Here is a 20,354-nt window from a genome sequence, read left to right as displayed (position 1 = left end):
TTCTCTGTTTTTTTTTTCCGGAGCTGGGGACCGAACCCAGGGCCTTGCGCTTCCTAGGCACGCGCTCTACCACTGAGCTAAATCCCCAACCCCGATCATTCTTCTCTGAATCTAACAGTTGGAATAATCTAATCCTGTAGAAAGTAGGCCATAAGTGAATATGCTGTGTACACAGATTTTTAGTATTTTAGAAAATAGAGTTCCTTTTTCTAAGATTGCAGTCTATTTTTAGAAAGGCTCTACAGTCCCCCTAGAGCCCAAAACAGTGAATGATGACCTTAATAAATTCTACTGAATGAATGGTTCTTATTGGCTGAGAGCCCTTGTACAGTGAAGTTTGTAATTCTTGTCAAAAATAACCAAGTTTAGCAATTTCGGTATTTTATAGAAAGTCTCAAAGTAGCATAAATTGATGAGTAACACTGGCTTCCACAGTTAACTATCCAGTTGAGGTCTTGGGTTTGTGATGGTGGTTAACTTATGTTTCATAGTTTTTAATCATATTTCCTGATTAATTTGTTCTATGTCAAATGCATCAGTGGTGAAATGATCAAGTATAAGCGACAGGAATTCTGGAAGACTTTTGGAAGTCTAACTTGAATCAAATGTAAGTTATATGAGTAGATGCACTATCTTGAGTATCCATCAAAAAGTACAGATAAATATGCATGAGGAATACTTAAATAGAAGGAACAAGAATTCTCAAAGATAATGTTAACAGAGGTTAATAGTGGGAGGATATGAACACTCTACAAACTGCTTCCCTGGTGGCATGTTTTTGTGTGAAAAGTTTTTCCTTTTTCCACTTACATTACAGCACAAGTACACGTTATATTACAATGAACTAACTCAGATAAACACAATAGGTTTTCTTTTAAAATAAGCCTTTACTGAATATATCAACAAGGTACTGTATAGTGTAGAGTGAAGTTTGTAGTTAACAAAGTGTGCAACATGGTAGGTCTCCGAGGATGCATGACACAGAATCTTCCAGCCCCCTTGCAGTCCCTTTTCAGAGAAACACACTAAACACAAACCAGAATTAAATCAACATATGATTCAAACAGTAACAGATCGTCAAAGTTACTGGTTCAGTAAATATCATCCTAGGAGTGTATACAGTGGTGGCACCTCACTTTTCCCATAACTGGTTACAAATCTCACATCCCACAGACACCTTTACAAACACCCCCATGTATGTGTATGCATGGATTTGCATGTATTATATTAATTTTAAAATATCTGTTGCAATGGCCTTGGTTTGTGCTCTTCTGGTGGATGTGCAGCTAGAAAACCAAATGCTATAACAGAACACTCTGGTTTGCTAAAACAGTATTATACTGAGTACAAAACGTTTTCCCCACAATCAGTGAACAGCATCCCTGTTGCCAACAATTCCTTCAATCCCTCTGATAAAACTGGAAAAGGGTGAAGATACAGCTTCCTATCGTTTCTTACTTCAACTTTAAAAGAAGCAAAGTTTGACAAGACTAAGAATTGAGAGTCGTTTTGTGTAAATATTATTTTTGGGTAGGGCACTGTTCCATTTTGCTTTCCTATTCACTTGGAAAAAGCAAGTTACGAGCTGATATGTTCTCCTCAAGTTCTAAAGCAACGTCTAATATTCTGTTTTGGTAGGTCAGAGATAAATGCTATAAACAAAGACATCAATGGAAATTAACCACTTCACTGTTTAAAGCCGCAGGGATGATGCAGCTGAAGTATGCTGATCCAGTGTGGCACCTGCCTCAAAAAAAACAAAAAACAAAAAACAAAAAACAAAAAACAAAAAAAACAATGGTGCCTTGTGTTTGGAATAGATGGTCCCCTCACATGAAGATCTATGTTTTCTCAAGGGGAGAAGGAAATTCTGGCTGTGCACCATGCTTAAGACCAATATGACCTCCATTATTAAAAAACCAAAGGTGTAATATTAGCTATGCCATTAATACATCTTTATCTAAGGGTTGATATTACAGATTCTGTTTTACTCTTGAGAGAAAATGTCTAATATTGTATCAACAAACATCTGGAAAATTACAAATAGCATTATTTCTCACAAGGGAGGATTTTTCCACTTGTATCAAAATTAAGTAGGGAACACTCTTGTCATGTCTGTCTGTGATTGACCCATGTGTTGTACTACCTGTCCAATGCATATGGCAGTGTTTAAGTGAAACCCAGGACCTCTCTAGGGTCAAATGCATCTCTACAAGCAAGGGGGTATGGGTGACCACCTTCTGTTTAACTATCAGTAATATCTGTGTGGCTAGGATTTGCTTTCTCTTTTGCAATGTCCTGTGCAAGTATAGTTAGTCTGCAGACAGCGGGTAGACAATATATGGGATCAACTCAACTTTGACACTTGACTAATCACCCCAAAATAAATAATGAAGCCGAGAGAGGATCAAAACCAGAGGAGATGGAACTGCAGAATGCAGTCTCCCAATTAAAGATTCCAGTCAAAATGCCATCCAGTAAGGATTGCTGGCCATTTGTTTTTCAAATTTTCATATGCTAGTATAGATTTCATGAGGTGATTTTTAAACCAATGTAGGCGAGTCCCTCAGGCACAGTACTATGGATGTGATCAGATGGGCATCTGATTTTCGTGGTAGACATCCTTTCCGTGTTGTTCATGAGATCAAAATAAAGATTCTCTTTTCAGAAACGCCTTCTACCAGAGCAGTTTTGAGAGCACCCTAAAGGTTTCACATGACTGGCTCTCCCCCCGGTACCACTTTGACTCCCAATACTGTTGTGGATGCCATTCAATATTGTAGGAACCTCTCCACTCTTGTTCCTCTTGGGACAAAGAAAAGACATTTCCACAGTCCCAAATCCAACTGGGAGTTAAATACACAATACCAAGAGACAGTAATGGTTTTCTTTTATAACAAAATAAAAATCCTCAAAAGAGTCAAAGTACCTTTATATTGTTCAGCACACAGTTTTACCTACATAGTGAGAGGCAAGAGGACATTGAAAGGGAAACATCCAGCTAACGGACAGAGCCCCATGTTACTGTCCTGGTTTTAAATGATGTAACGCTACACTGATCACTGATCCAGATGGTCTGATCCCTTTACTGTGTGAACCTACTTTTGCAGAAACCAACAGCCCAAACTCTTGAGCTAATAGACTAAAGTGGAAACCCGAGTCATTTTAGAATTAATTAAATTAATTCGTAACTATGTTCAGCTCTACTGACTGCACAGTTTCAATGCTTGTGTCTACAACATTATCGCTGCAGTTACAGCTTTCTGCCTATTCTGAGGGATGAGGGAGATTAAAACATATGTCAGGGTATATTATTAAAGAAAATAAAGCTCTCACTATAAAGAAAAGCTTGCATAGCATTGTATACCTAAATTTTACAAGAAGACACATCACAGTTTTATTTTGCTGAGAGAGAGAGAGAGAGAGAGAGAGAGAGAGAGAGAGAGAGAGAGAGACAGAATGGCATTGATTTCATGAGTCTCTAAGGTGGAGGATGATTGTCAAGGAGCAGAGAATGAAATACATAAAAGTGGGTTTGAAAAAAAAATCCCCAAGGGTGAATTTTTTTAGACAGTACATGAGGTCTATAGCCCTTCTACACCTATGTGATGACAAGAATTAGGGTAAATTATGCCTGTTTCCTGAAAATGGAGTTGGTTGAAAAATATCTAGAATCAACCATGAATACACCTCTCTCCTACCATGCCCTCTGCTTTTGGCCCTTGTCTGCCATGATTTGGGGAAACTTTCATTCTCTGAGTTACTCGTTTTTACTGGTAGTCTTTTACCATATGGTTGATTATTGTTCTGAAATTACCAAATTAGAGGAGGATCCACAATCTAAAAGAAACAAATGGAATTTCTGTTTGGAACAGGAGCAAAGTTCATTCAAAATGAAAACACAGTATTGCTTTTAACAGTACTCATTGTTTTGGCCAGCTTGGGTGCCTTCACAGAATCATTGGCAATGAATGGTAATATGGAATTTACTATGCAAAAATACACAGGAATATTTGTGCAACCAAAACTTGCATCCATATTTTTCTTTGAAATACCCAGCAAGGGGCAGGGGGGAGATGGCATATACAACTTAATTACAAAAAAAATATATGCAAGATGATCGGAAGACAAGAATTTGAGGGAGAATACAGGTATTAATTCAAGCTATTTCAACATGGTACTAACAAAGTCTGTTGACACAGTGAAAGAGAACCACAAATATTTTTGCCTAAATGTTCTTAGTACTTTTGAAATCAACACATTACCATAATAGATTCTGAACACTGCTCCTTTGTTGGTCTAAATATCATGTTGATATAGCTTTAGTGAATATACCCAAATAATTTTCATTATCAAAAATAATTCCATTCAATATAATTTTCCCATTATTTTTATTAGCCTCTTCTAAAAAATTATTCTAGAATATAACTCTGTTGGGTAAGATTCAACCTGCCATGTGATTTGAACAGTGACAGTTTTGAGGGGAATTTTCTTGCTAGAATTGATGATACTGGTCTCTGAAGAAAACTAGAAGGAGATTCAGGTTTCCAATCTGTTATCGCATAAGGCCAGGGAAGCCTGAAGAGTGATTTTCAAGTTCACAGTCAGAAAGCCAACCTTGGGGCTTTAAGTACATTTCAAATCCCGCAGTTTCCTTGATTTGGTCAAGTAGGCCTAACTTATCTCATGGGAACTGGCTTCATCTCGATATTCTCTTTATTTCCTGCACTCAGTCAAACTGGAATAACTACCTTGATTATTACATTATAGATTTTTTCCACAAAGTGTTTCATTCAAGAGGTATAGAAAATATAGAAATAACTAGGCCATTCTTTCTTCACTCAAACTCTCCCTCTTACTCTGGTGAGCCCATCTGACATTATCCTTTCACATGACTATCCGCTCTAGAAAAGGAATTTATTCTGACAGCCTCAACAGCGAAGTGGTTAATATGCATCATAAGGATGAATCACTTGTTCTTCTGCCTTGGCATTGGGTTCTCATTGTACAACCCCGTACAGTACTTCAGCAACATTTTTTTTTAATTTTAAAAAGCAAAGAGTTACAAAACTGTAATTAACTTGAAATAGAAAAGATAGCACTTTTTTTTTAAATCCCATTATATAGTACACCGTATAAATTACAGAGTATTCAAATGCACAAATGCATCTGGGTAACATTTATCAAATGTAATTTGCATGTCTTTGTGTGCACACGTGTGTGTGTTCTTGAGAGTTCGGTTGTCCACCTTTCTAACGCTGGACCTCTAGGCTGTTACGTGTGACAATGCTCCAGATCTGGCACACTGCTGTTGCAGTATCTCATGTTGTTGGGGATGTGGCAGTCTGTGTAATTAATGCCCCCATTTGGGGTATAAATGGGCTGCAGTCTGAAATCTCCTTTAAGGAGCTGATCGTTATTTAAAGAGACAATCTGAAAACTTGTTTCTGTCATCTCCAAGATGGAGTTGTCCTTTTTGGTACCTGCCTCACAATAGTCATCTTTCCGTCGGCCCCGGTTGTATTTCCACTTCTGGGAGGTGTAGCGTCCCTTTTTGTGCATGTGCCAGCAAAAGACACTGAGCAAGACCACGAGCACAAAAATCACCGCACCCCCGATCAAGCCCGCGAGCAGAAAAGGGGACCCCATGGTGTGGGAAGTTGTTTGCTCATGGCTAGACGCAGTGTTGCTGCCATTGTTCAAATAAGAGGCGTGGGTGGTGGCCTCAGAACAGATGGTATCTTCCACAGTGCGGTAGTTGAACGCGTCCAGTGGCACTAAACAAATCCTGTACGTGGATCTGGGCTCTAAATTAACCAAGCTCAGGTGCTGCTTCTCACCGCTGACAATGCGTTCCTGAACGATTCCCCCTACGAGACTGTGGCCCATTTTCACCCACGTCAGTTTGTAGGCCATCACCGTAAAGAGAGACAGCCAGCTGACTTGAATTGAAGTATCATTAACGAAGTGGATGGAAAGTTGGATCCTTTCAGAAATAGGTGGGGTCGCTCTTTCTCTGCCATCCCAGTCCGGGATGGTGGGAAGTTTGGATGGGGCGGGAGCTGGAGGCACCGAGCCTCTGCTGGGGCTTGGAACAGAGACAGTGGGAGACTGAGTTGTTGGAGACACTGTACTGGGAGCTGGGGTAAAGACAGGTAGGCCGGGAGTCGTGGTGGGACAAGACAAGAGATTCATATTCAACTCCCTGACAGCCATCCCCCGGACTTGCTCGGGACCTTGGCACATGAAACCACGCACATTGAGAGAAGAAGGGATATATTTGAGCCATTCGGTGACCCATTTGATGCTGCAGTCGCAAAACCAAGGGTTATTCCGAGCGGTGAGTTGTTTCAGGTTGGAGAGATGATCGAAGACTCCTTGAGTTAACATTCGTAGCTGGTTATTGGATATATCGAGCCTTTCCAGCTTACGGAGGTTTGCGAAGGCTGTCAATGGGATATGGTTTATCTGGTTATCCTGTAAGTAGAGCCTGATCAGATGCGTACCTGGGAGGTCGGGAGGCGGGTGGGAGAGCGAGTTCCGGACTATGGAAAATTCCTTGAGCTTGGTGAGATGGCTGAAGGTACCGTCAGCAATGCCCTTGTTGGTCAGAAGATTCCCATCCACGATCAGACGCTCCAAGCTTGTGAGGTTCTGAAAGGCCATGTCTGAAATGACCGCGATTCGGTTTTCATCCACTCTCAGCTCTTGCAAGTCTACGGGGAGCCCAACAGGCACGCTACTCAGGTGATTCTTTGATAAAAACAACAGTTTGAGGCTTATTGCCTCCCGGAAGGCCCCGTCTTCCACTCCCACTGTAGATATGGAGTTGTCATCTAGGTGTAGTTCTTCCAGCTTGAGGAGCTGAGCAAGAGCAGCCCGCGAGATGGTCTGAATGTTGTTTTCCTGCAGATGGAGAACTCTGACATTCTTGGGGAGGTTCATGGGGAATTCATCCAGTTGGTTGCCGTAAAGGTAGACCGTGTGCACTGACTGTACGTTGTGCAGCTCTGCAGGAAATCCAGCATTATTAATTTGGTTGTTGTGGAGGTAGAGTACGGTTACGCCCTCCGGGATCCCAAGAGGCACTGAGGTCAAGCTTCTCTCATTACAGTAGACAAAGTTCCTGTCACATCGACACACACTAGGGCAGGCCAGGAGTTTTGACACATGTGAGTACAGTCCCAGGGACATGATGAGCCAAAATTTTAGAACAAAAGTCCCATGGCTGGGCCACTTTGCAGTCTGCAGGCCCATTTCTGAAGAAAAGAAATAAAATACTATGTGATATGGGGGGGAAAAATCAAAAACAAAAGCGCAACAAACAATAGCAAAAACCAGAAAGCAAAATCCAAATGACTGGACCAGGTTCTGTCAAAGTCTATCACTTCTGTTAGAGGAAATGATCCAAGGGACAATGGTAAAACAATCTTTCTGATGTTTTCAGTCTGATCTCCCTAGGTTGCCCTCATGAAGTGGTCCTCCTTGTGCAAAACGACTCAACAGGAAGAATTTTCAACACAAGCAAAGCGTGATGCCAAGTACTGTCAAGAGAAGTCCAGCCAGGCAGGCAAATCTTCCTTCTTCTATAATGAGTCAGGCCAGGGTAGAGCAGCCTAGGAATTTCTTGGTTAAGCAGAGTCAGTAATCTGTTGTAGAAAAGAAAACAGAAGAGTCAGTAAGTTGTTGTAAAGGAAGAAGCACTTGCTACATCTAAGCCCTGGAGCAAAACGATGACGGAGGTACTAGGAGCCAGGTTGGCATGAGGTGGCATTTTTTTTTTTATTAACTTGAGTATTTCTTATATACATTTCAAGCGTTATTCCCTTTCCCGGTTTCCGGACAAACATCCCCCTCCCCCCTCCCCTTCCTTATGGGTGTTCCCCTCCCAACCCTCCCCCCATTGCCGCCCTCCCCCCACATTTTAAGTGAAAACAGTTTAGTTTGAAAGTTTAAGAGTGAATGGAATTGTTGTGGGGAGGGCAGTAATGGGGGAGGATGGGGAGGGGAAAACCCATATAGAAGGGGAGGAGGAGGGGTTAGGGGGATGTTGGCCTGGAAACCGGGAAAGGGAATAATAACACTTGAAATGTAAATAAGAAATACCCAATTTAATAAAGATGAAAAAAAAGAAATAAATGTTTATTGTAAAAAATCTTCCAAAGGAGATGGGACTGAAACAATGGGGAGATCATTGAAAAATCCTAGGGAAAGTTTATAACCCAATCAGTATTTCCTGATATCTATCTGCATATACTGAAAGGCAGGTGCAAATGACACATTGTTGGATATGTGGTGTCTGTAATGATTAGTTGAAAGCTCTACTGTTTTAGATGGTGGTCTGGAAATGACAGGAAGCCCTACAGAATTATCAATGCAAAACAGGTACTAAGCCATTTTAAAATGCATCCTTCTTAAGAAATTCTCCCAAATATGTTGTATTACTAAATATAGTTAACATGTAATATTTACGATATGGTAAGAGAACTGAAAATCTCTTAGTTTCTATCTCCTGCAAAATGTATTTCCACATTCTGGTACAAAATAGTGTTTGTGCCTAGTGGAGAATTCCAGAGGATGCACTATAAAGGTCAGGGGGGAAGGTAAGAAGAGAATAAGGGTACATGAGACAAATTCTTCCACTTTTTCCTATGAACACACACACACACACACACACACACACACACACGTACAGGGAATAATTATCTCCCTTTATGATAGTTAACATCATAACTACACACAACTAGTATCACTAAAAACATCACATATTTTTCATCTGATAACTGGTAGAAACATAGCTCAAGAAGGAAGGCAAAGAAATCTCTTTTCTACACCCCACACCCCACACACACCATTTTCTCCCTGTAGAATAGTTTAAACGTGTTACTCAGGAGATTAACTAAACAGCAGTACCAGGCAAATTTCTACTTAGACATTCCCTCCCTTGGAATCTCTAGCTATAAAAAAAGATAGGCAATTGTGATTGTCCTATGTGTTGCCAGTCTCAAAAATGAGAATGAATTTTGCTTCGATGTGACCACCTTCCAGTGGGAGAGCACTTCTTGCCTTTACAGAAGGACTTTTACCAATTTTGGAAGGAGAGAAGCTGCAATTAAGACAGTCAGTGTAACCCATGGATAGCACTCATGCCTTCTTTGCTCCACAATGTTTTTCATCTGTTTTTAGATAGAGAGGGAAAGAAGTTAATTGAAAGGTGCCAGATTTGATTTCCCTGCAAAGTAACCTAACATGATAGGACATGACTGGCTGTAAGGTCCTCAATTCTCACCAACAGGGAGATTGGAAGAACTGGTATCCACAGCAAAGAGGCTCTGCTCGAAACTATTTCCTTAGCTCTCTTTATACTTAAAATTTATAATTTGAAAGTAAAAAGGAGTACTGTCAGTGTTATCTAAGTGTTAAATGCAGTATACACTTATTCTGAAATTTAAAGATGAAAACAAACTTTATAAAAACAAGCAAACAAATAAAGACATCAGAAAAGGCCTTGGAACACAAATTTATTAGAACTTTATAATATATAATTAATTATTAGAACGTAAAACTCCTTGGAACCTTTGAAGCAAGAAGGATGTTTTCAGAAGGGTTATGATTCCTTTTCCAAACAAAACCTATCTTAATTAAATAGCAGGCTGTTGAGGTTGTAGAGAGGGCTAGAATGGTAAAATCCTCAAAGCACATGCACAAGAACTCGGTTTTGGATCCCCAGAATCTATGTAAAATGCTGGTAGATCATTAAACAACTATAGTCCCAACACGGCTGCTGTGGAGACTGGAGGAAGCCTGAAGTTTGCTGGCCAGTCACTGGCAATGAGTCGCAGAACGATCTCAGTGAGAACAAGAAGAGTGTCTCAAGAGAACAAGAAGAATGTTTGAAAAAGATTCAGAATTTCAACTTTTGGCTTCTACACATACATATATGCATGCAAAAGTATATGTACACACAGGCAAACACAAGTAGACACATTAACAAGTAAATACATACACACAAAATATAACTATTCACAAGTATGTTTAGTCACTGACTCTGAGACATTCCTTTCAGAAGAAAATCTCTCTATATGCTTAAAGATTATATAAATCACACACACACACACACACACACACACACACACACACACAAACACCCTTGATGCCATACTTAGCACAACTTGAAAATAGTCTTAGTGATTCCTTATTACCTTTTACTCTAGTGGTTTTCTCAGCAGCATGAGTCTGACATGGGTTGTTGGTAGGAAGGAAGAATCTCGGGGAATAAAATGTTCATGTGAGGAAAAGCTTAGGGTATGTTCATTAAAGTTGGGCAAACAGTCCCCTAAGCACCAAGGTGCCTTAATTGTTTTAAAATATTAAATATAAGAAAAATGTGACAGCATGTCATATATCTCTTCAGAGAAGAAAGGCAGAAAATATACTAAACACCTTTTTTCCAGAAAACAACCTCAAGTCAAATTTTCCATGTAAATGTTATATTCTAGGCATGAAAGTCCAATGAATACACGGCCATTCTGTTTTCAATAGAATTTTTTTTTTTTACCTCAGCGATTAGCACAAAAGTCCAGTAGCGATTTACAGGTTCATGTGTGGTCAGAAGAGCACAGTTTCATAAAGTAGAAAAAAATTATTTGTTATATAAGTTTAGAAAACAATGTCTGAGTTAGTGTTTGTGTATGTGCATATGGTATGTGTGCATATCTTTACATTTGCATGCATATTCTAAATATGTATGTGAATTTAGTTGACAAGTACTAATTCATGTAAAGACCCAATTTTAAAGTCGCTTGAACTTAGAGCTTGATCCTTGCCAGCTTGGTCTTGGCCCTGCCTCCTGTGCACTTCGAGTCTAGGGTGGGCTGCCATAGTCATCTGACAGTTATATGAGTGCCCTGTATTCAAAATCAGGTTGTCCCACTTAAGTGACAAATCCATTAATAGTAAGCTATCCTTCCAACACAAATTTCTCATTCAACCAATATTTGTCGAATAGAATGAGAACCCAGCTGTGAGAGGAGGTGGTCCAACTTTGGCTGTATGTGACACGAGTTAATGAATAATACAGCTTGAGGTCACTTAAGACTTGAGACTGATATTCTACTGTGTATTCGGCATTAAACAAGAACACACCGATAGAACAACAAACCTTAGTGGTTATGAATTTTCCATATGGTTAGCTTTTACAGCCTAAGCCACTGCATAGTTTTAATCTGAAGTCATGTATTCTTGCAAGCTCCCAGTGTAGAACAATGCATCTACATAGTTTGCTGAAAACAACAAATTCAGATGTTCAATCTTCTAAAATGAATATCTACCATAAATGTTGAATACAGGGTTTATGGATATTGGTTGACAAATAATGACATTTATAGGACTGTTTTCTGAGTCAGTTGAGATCATTTGATGCCAATGACTTAATCTCTTATAAAACACTGTTAAAGATATTTATTAATGTTTCTCATTCTTTCCACAAGTGATGCTTTCTGTCCTGCTCAATAAAAACAAAGCAAAGCCCTTTGTTTGGAACAGACACACACAGACACAAGGTCATACAACAGACACACACCGAGAGACAGATACAGACAGACACAGGAAACAGATGCACAAGACAGCCTTCAGGCAGGCACCGATTCAGATTTATGCAACAGATGGACAGATAGACAGACGGAAGACACGGGCAAGGAACATGAAGTAAGAAAATTCAAATATGGATTCATTCATGGCTAAATAAATCGAAAAGGAAGAGTTTTTATTTACTTCATTAATATACCATGTATGAATTATTGGTTACTTGGAGCTAATTGCTAATGCGCTTAATTCACATACAGGATAAAAGGGACCATGCAATTTTTGACCTAGTGGGGTTTCATGTTTAGTTAGGGGAAGGAATGTGTAAGCAGGGAATTAGCAAATTATGACAAGAGCTGTGAGGTTATAATACCCAGAGATTTGGCACTGTGCATGGGTCTCTAACCTAATCCATGGCATATCTGGAAAAACAAACCAGAACAACCAACAACATGGGGGAAGTGGGACTGGCAAAAGGCCCATGACAAGGGTTGATGTGAAAAGTCTGTGCCATGAGTGCAGACCGCCTGCAGTTTGAATCAAGGTATAGAACCCAGCTTAACCCAGAGAGTGACTGAAGTTTCTACAGCAGAACACTTTCTCCCACTCTTTATTGTCCTTTGAAAGTAATAAACATTTCAGAATTCATTCGACAGTCCATTTACAAGTGTTTAAAAGTCAGTGATAAAAAAAATGCTTTATAAGATGAAACCAAACTTTTTTTCCGTACTCACATGAATAGGGTTTGGAATATGACCCTCTCCGCCACCAGCCCAGGAAACTGGGTTACAAATAATGGCTATATAGATCTTTAAGGGTACGAACAGAAAGTTGCATGGACAGTAACTAGCAGTGCAGCATCAAGATGCAGAATGTACAACTGCTGATTGGAGGCAAGGAGAGCGTGGTGCAGCCAATCGCTTAAAGAAGACAGGGACAAGAGCAGCTATTCTAGGCTACTGTTAGTTAATAACTCTTTTCACAGGAACTGAGATGCAAAGCACCTAAGTCATGCAAAAAGCTTTCCGAATATTTCTGCCAGGATGCTGCCTAAGAAGAGGGCTTTTTAAATTAATTCCAGAAGGCTGGATTCCAGGAGCGCTTAATAAACTCAGACTATAAAAATCATAGAACAGAAAATAAGAATCGTCAGTAAGCACTGCCAATCGCATCTCATAATGATACCAGGACAAACCTAATAAGACCTTAAGGGTTCCAGGGCTAGTTATGCTAGCTCGATTGTAACAGGACAGCCCTGGGTGTGATGTGGTACACAGGAGAACGTAGGTTGGGGAATGTAGATCAGTTGTTAGGTCCATGCTCAGACTGTATGGTCTCCTAAGTTTAATACCCATCGCCACATTAACCGGCATGCTGATGTATACCTATAATTCTAGCAACCAGATCAGAAGTTCAAGGTTTCCCTTGGCTACAAAGTGAGATCCAGGCCACCCTCGCTTACATGAAAATATTTGTCAGGTGCAGGGGATGCTGGTCTGATTAGGGTCCATCTAAGAAAAGCTTTCCAGGTTCAAGTTCCACTCAGGTATTTTTTGGAATGCAGCAATTTGAACTTAAAGTCATTTCCTTTCAGGTGAAGCCTCCACACAGCCAGCCAATACATGGTTTCTTTGCAATCCAGAATCACCAAAGCAATTTAGAGATGGCGCACACAGGTCTTCATTCTTAAGCATACGTTATAGGTACTGTGATGTAACAGTAAAGATGTCCTGATAGCACTGACCAAGATGAGCTGGTTAGGAAGGGGATCGAAAGAGTAGAAGAATATCCTCTTCCTCACCTTGAAATCACTTTTGCCCTCTTGAAATACACCATCAGGTGAATATTCTTCTTTTCTCAAGAAGAAAGGGAAAAGGAAAAATACCAGAGAAGAGAGAATGATGGTTGGGAGGGGGGGAAGATACAGCTCAAGCACTGGACAATTTCCTGGCTCCGCTAACTCTAGGACTGAAAACAGAAAACGTAAAAATAAAACCTACTCTAGCCAGGAACAGACTCGAGGGGGCTTAAAAGGCTTTTCTCCTGCGGTTTCCAATTAGTTTGAGAGGTAGAAATAAACTTAGGAAAAACAGCCACTATTACAGAGTCAGATACCTAACATCTGAATACGCGTTCACTACTGCCACCTGCCTGCCTCATTTCACTGGGAGTTCCGAGCGATCATCTTGGAATCCCTGTTATGTCGGGGACTGCCAGGCACTGACCACTTTGCACATTTGCCACCCAGGTTACTTTGAGCCAGCAGTTAGTATGACCAGCTGTCGTAATAGATGCCTGTAAAACAATTTCTGACCACTGTCAGAGCTGCTCATTAGTGGCCATGTGAGGGACACTGCAGAAGGAGAAACTGAAGAAAGAAAGAACAAATAGTCTACAAAAGGCATGGTGCACTGGGTATGACCATCCTGCAGCTATGCCTATAAACATTTTAGTCCATTAAAGGTAGATAGACATGCACATGGTATAGACTTTCCCCAGTTAACTACACGATACTTAACAACTTCAGCATGCATCTACCCAGGTACTCCCTTCAAGAACTGCTTTCCTGGCATCTACACATTATGCTCATTCTCTTCTACAACAGTGATGAAGGAGCTGGTCCAGCATTTTGAAAGATAGGTGGGTTTGGAGCCAATCCAAATCGGTTTTGATCTTAGGTCATCCACGCACTAGGAGCAGGGTGATAATGTCAGATTTCACTTTGAATGGGCCTATTATGTAGAGGTAACAATCACAGTGTTTTCAGAACACTGTGGAAGATTATATGTCGAAAGGGTAGCCTGAGAACATCAGCAATTAAACAAAAAGTACATTGGCTTGAGACAGAGAGAGAGAGAGAGAGAGAGAGAGAGAGAGAGAGAGAGAGAGAATATCTACTGAGCAAGGGGTAACCAATGAGGACATATAAATTCAAGCAGCATTTCCATTTGCCCGATGTGTTAACTTGGACAGTTGCTTCCACCTCTGCAACCTAAATAATCCAGGTAAATTTGTAGGAAAGAGTACCGCCATCTCTTCTCCTCAACACCCAGAACATAAGGCTCCCCATGTTGATATGTCCAACTATTAGTTTAGACAACAAGACTTCCCACATCACAGAGCATCTGATTCTCCTCTAACAAGGGCGCTTCTGTAAAATCCAGACAACTCAGTTTCCTCCTTCCATTCGCTCATTACTGAGGTTCCTTTTGGTGTTAGACACAGATCTATTCCCAGCCAACGGTGATGTAGATATACGGACACATATATGGCTGATCAGGGAATACAAGACTGGGTGAGAATATATGTACAGATGTGAGTTATGAGGCCTTGTTTCTCCATGTAGGCTCCTTGCAGGCTGGTCAGATTTTATCTTGCTTATTGTCCCAGAATCGGCACCTCTATATGGCAAACATCTAAGAACTACTTATAAAAAAAATGAACAAATCAAAGTATGACCTTCAGGTATGCCTCCATTTGAAGAGGCAATCTGTAAATCTTTGCAACATCTTCAATCTGAAGTCCCATAAGAAATCGCAAAGATAATATTTCAAAATGGCTTCTAAGAGTTTCAAGATACCCTAACCTATGCAGAAGGACTGAGTGACAGAGATGGATGAATAGTCAGTCCCTGAATACTGAGAAAATTAATGACCAGAGAAAAAGATATAAAACATGAATCCTGATGAGAACTTTAAATTGATGCAGCACTGTGCTTGGTTTAAAAAATAAAAAATTATTTCGTAAGAATTACTAAGTTTTTTGGTCTTATTAACCTAGAAATGGGGTCAGGATAGGAAAAGAAAACTAGGTTTCTCTTTTTATTGGTTATTTTATTTATTTACATTTCAAATGTTATCCCCCTTCCCAGTTTTCCCTCCACAAGCCCACTAGCCCCTACGCCTCCCTCCCCCTGCTTCTATGAGGATGATTCCTCACCCATTCACCCACTTCTGCCTCAGCAGCTTAGCATTCCCCTAACCTGGGTCATCAAACCTCCACAGGACAAAGGGACTCCCCTCCCAGTGAAGCCACTTAAGGCAATCCTCTGCTACTTATCCAGCTGGGGCAATGGTTACTAAGTTTCAAAAGAGGCGTGTCCTTATCTAATAATTCTGTCCTATGAGGACTGGGAACTAAAATTAAGAAACTCTTTTGTGATCTACTATAAAACATATATATTTCTGCCCACAAAATACCATTAGTTTCTACATATTTACATAACTCCATTGAATTTATAAATATTTACGGAGATTCTAAATATTTAAATAAGCACATTGTTCAAGTGAGCTTTTGTTACATGGTATTTTATCATTCTACGTAGTCAGTATCAATAAAAAATAGGCCAGTATCTTTGAGAGCTATAAAAAAGCCAATGGGGGAAAAACGAGAAACTGATTCCAAAAATATAAACATGGCCTAGTTCTCCACCAAAATATTTCACCACATACAATATACATATCACAACGGAAAATCTTATGCCCGCTTCTGAAGGAGAACGCAGATTTCAGTGGGCAATAAGGTTTGTACACGTGAAATAAAATTACATAGTGTGTATTTCCAGGTGAGTTATCTAATTTTGAGTCTAAAAAATGAAAAATTCATCACATCAGTTCATTTTGGTACTAGTCATGGCTCCGAATGTAAATGGTGTAAGTGTTCTTTCTGAATAAGTAGTTTTTACAGTGTGCATTCTCATCCTCAGAAGCCTGTCATGTTGAGGTGTCAAGACTACATTCCGGGGACTATTTCTGGATTTTGGAAATAAGAAGTAGAAGAAACAGAAGAAAGATTACTTTTTCATATCATTGACCCTTTTATTCTCTCAAAGATGTACTACCCCTAGAACAAGAGAGGATATAGGTTAAGATTATGCATTCCTAATTCTTAAAAATAAAACCCCTGATAAGGGTAATCAGCATCATACACAGAGTGGCTGCACAATCCACGGAAGAAATTACTCAGAGAACAATATATTTTAAAAATACATAACAGATTATAGAAGCCTTCATGCCTATGTAGCGTGGGGAGGGGAAGAAGGGAAGCAGAGAGATAGTGGTATTTGTTTGAGAAATATTTAAAGATAAAAGGAGAACCTTGTAAAGGTGTCAAGTGTAGGTTATACATTATCAGAACACTGCTCTTAGATTTTATTGCAAATGCAAAAAGATGATTCTCCCTTCACTCATATGTATATACTGTCGATGGGTTACAGCTATTTACTTCTAGAGGAGATAAAAGGAGAGGAGGAAGAAGGAAAAGGAGGAGAGGAGAAGAGAACACAACATACACCCATGTCCACAAATAAAGAAAATCATTCTCTCTCTCTCTCTCTCTCTCTCTCTCTCTCTCTCTCTCTCTCACACACACACACACACACACACACACACACACACACGGGGGTGGGGGGAGAGAGCAGGAGAGACACACACACATGGGGTGGAAGGTGAGGGGGGAGCATTCACTTGAAAAGATAGCTAAGATTCATTTTTAACCTTTTGTTTTAATCAAATGGTGCTTGGACAGAATACCCACAGCCTTCATTGCTAATTGTAAGTGACATGCACACGTCAGAGAGCAATAGGAAGTGAATGGTCATAAATTAGATTTGAAACACCGACAGTTATGAGGAGATCATTACATGCTTGCACAAGACTGGGCTACTCATGCCTTCTTTAGCTTGGCTGCAATGCAGGCCCTGGCTCTAAGGAGTGTTGGAAGTAATCAAAAAAACAATGATCCTTTAGTAAGTTAAGCTGGGAACATGGCATCACCATTGTGTACCTCCTATTGCTCACATTATGTCCAGGGAGTATCTGTCTTTTCCAATCACATAAAGTTCAGAAAGTTAGTGTTCAGCATGCTGGTCCTATTTATCACTAGATTTAAGCAACATAAGCAACTAAAGCAACAATTCTCGGTCCCTCATGTGTTGGAACTGCTTCTGCTGATACATTCAATCTCACTCCCTCTCATCCACACATCAGAGCTGTTTTGATAGAGAGTTCTGAAAAATGAGTTGAGATGTGGTCACCATGGGTGGCATTTTAGAGAATGAGATTCCATTATGAACTTGTAGAGAACTGCATTTGATGGGAGATCATTACTTAAAACAACATGACAAAGCACACATGTCAAGGAGAACGATACAAGTGTGAGGGGGAGGACCTATAAGCAGATGACCCAGGATGGTAGTTTTCCAATGGACTTCCTCCACTTCCTTAAGCACTGTTCATGTCAGCTAGAATTATTCATTTGTTTGTTATTACTACCCAGCGAGTTTATACCACAACTATGGGTGCCTTTCACATTTTTGCATGAGACAGGGTGTCTCTCATTGTGCTGGAACTTTGCCAGGTAGGCTAGACTAGCTGGCCAGTGAAAATGGAACAAGGTTCTGTCTCTACCTCTTATTTTCCCATTCCTGGGATTACAGGCACAGGGCACTATGCCCAGATCTTTATAGAGATTTTCATGTTCTAAACTCCACACTTGTGAAGCCAGTGCTTTACTGAATGAGTCAAGTTGCTAGGCTTGGATCTTTTCTTAATCACTCATCCACTGTTCAGTGGTTCCTGTGTAGTACAAGGCAATAGGGATGAACTTCCTACAGCCAGCACAGTCCCATGGATAGAAATAAAACATGTAAAATAAAAACAAACTAACAGCAAAGGAGACTGGGAATGACTAGACTATCAGCAGTGTCATGAAGAAAATAAAATGTGATATAGAATAAACAGAAAGACACACAGGAGTGAGTTAAGATTGGGTAGACAGGAAAAGTAGATACAAAATAAAAATGAAATGCTACAGCAGCTGTTAAGCACCAAGGATTGAAGATGAGGAAGGGCAGTTATCAGGGAACATGCGTGAGTTCGTGATCCATTCCTAAGGCACATGCAATGCCAATGAGGGAAAACCCATCGACTACCTTAAGAAACTAAAAACAATTAGCTTGTGTTGAAGAAGGAGACAGTCAAGAGTTCTACTGGGTTAGGGTGTGCAAGCCATGTGGCTTTGCTGAGCCTGGGGATTATATTCTTGGAATGAGGGGAAAGCTTCATCTGAATGCCCTTGAGCAAGGTGTAGCTCTGATGAGAATATAAGAATTCAACCGTGTCGCTAAGTGCAGTGAAGGACCAAAGGAAAGTCATAAAGAACTAGATGGGGAATGTTGTCAAGAGAAAGAAATTGAGGGGCTGGGGATTTAGCTCAATGGTAGAGTGCTTACCTAGGAAGCGCAAGGCCCTGGGTTCGGTCCCCAGCCACGAAAAAAAAAAAAAGAACCAAAAAAGAAAAAAAAGAAAAAAAGAAATTGAACAGGAGAGGAATCCTCCAACCACTGTCAGAATTCTTTAAATGGCTACTTGAGTGTCTCCCAAACACTCTACATATTTTGTCCAGCTGTCTCAAATTTGGAACTAGACAAAGCATAATAATCAAACAGACAAGTGAGCAAGCAACAGACATAGATAAGTGAAATGCAGCTTTGAGTCAACAGGGATTTGATGACAAAGTGATCTACTGGTGCTGGGTCATGTAATTAACTAGAAGGGTCTCCTTCATTCTCTCAGCCTTCCTCGCAGCCTACCATAGTGTCTCTTCCACAAGGAAAGTCGCAGAGCACCTGCTGTTCTCTATCGAGTAATATTTGATGTGGTGAAGACATTCCTATGCCATCTTTCTTCTATGTGGGTTCTAAGCACAGACATGGTGATAAGCAACCAAGGATCATTTGAAAATTAGCTTTGTGGCCCTAATTATTAATCTGGCATTTGGCAGGTTCCTTGAAGGCTGTCAGGGGGAAAATCTGTGCTTCCTCACCTGAGAAGGAAACAATGGGGCAGCATAGATCCCTCTCAATGAGCGCAGGATTCCGCTCATGCTGTAGTTCTTCCTAGAATTTTATGGTTCTAGAGCCCTGTCCCCTTACTAGTGGTGAGTTGGTCTTGGAGCCAGGGTGTGGATACAGAGACTACCTTGTTTCCTCCTTGCTCTCGAGCATTTCTCAGAAAGTTCAAAGTCTAGAAATAATCCCCCAAACTGATAACAGTTGTAGAAGATGTTCAAACTGATCAGATTACCCTTTCTAGACAAATGGTGTCTCTATATACCAGGCTGGAAGGTATAAAGTGGCGCACTTGACTAAAGCTGGTAATGCCCCACCTAGACAACATCCTAGGTACACAGATCCCATAATATCTGTTCTAAAATCTTCTGGGCCTGGGTGGCTCGCATTAGGATGTTTCTAGGCTGGTTGCCAAAGGAGGAGCAGAGGGTGCAGCTGGAGATTGGAGTGTGTGCACAGACAGCTGGAAGAAGAAAAGACCAGTCTTCAGTACACTGCCAGTTTTCCAGCGGGAACTTGCTGGACTTTGAGAATTTTAATGTATAACTTGCCTGGCCATCCAGGATGCTCCGAGACATAGGTCATCCATATTACACAAACCACACATGCATTTAAAAATTTGATTAATTAGGTTTGTAACTTTTTAATGATTCTATTGGTAGCACACTTCTCTAAATATCTTTCCCAAGGGCCTTGCAAACTCCTCCGATATCCTTTTGAATGGTAGGGTTATGGTGGGTGTGATGGTAGATATAATGGTTCTTTAACCAACTTACATGAAGAAAATATGGGCACAGTTATTGAATGAATAGAAATGTCACTAAGGAATGTTGCTTCCTAAGCATATTGGCAGGGTGTGCAGAGCACAGAAACTTTAGAAAATGGTACATTAGTTAACTGCTAGAATTTCTAACTCCTAATG

General features: G+C 40.3%; 1 protein-coding gene across 3 annotated transcripts in view; it reads right to left on the bottom strand.

Moving 5' to 3' along the window:
- Nucleotides 1-867: 867 nt before the first annotated feature.
- The window catches only part of Flrt2 (fibronectin leucine rich transmembrane protein 2), a 95,144-nt gene continuing 75,657 nt past the window's right edge, over nt 868-20,354 (bottom strand). For 2 of the 3 annotated variants that reach the window (XM_087552881.1, XM_087552880.1), the window contains one exon: nt 868-7,649. In XM_087552881.1, coding sequence (XP_087409007.1) covers nt 5,275-7,257 — 1,983 coding nt within the window. In that variant the 5' untranslated portion in view covers nt 7,258-7,649 and the 3' untranslated portion in view covers nt 868-5,274. The remainder of the gene's footprint in view (nt 7,650-20,354) is intronic. The other variant, NM_001106750.1, reaches the window with a different exon arrangement.

Source organism: Rattus norvegicus, chromosome 6, assembly GCF_021556685.1.
Source record: "Rattus norvegicus strain SHRSP/BbbUtx chromosome 6, alternate assembly SHRSP_T2T, whole genome shotgun sequence".
Lineage (NCBI taxonomy): Eukaryota > Metazoa > Chordata > Mammalia > Rodentia > Muridae > Rattus > Rattus norvegicus.
Note: the sequence above shows the minus strand (reverse complement) of the source record. Positions and strands in the feature narration are given on the sequence as shown.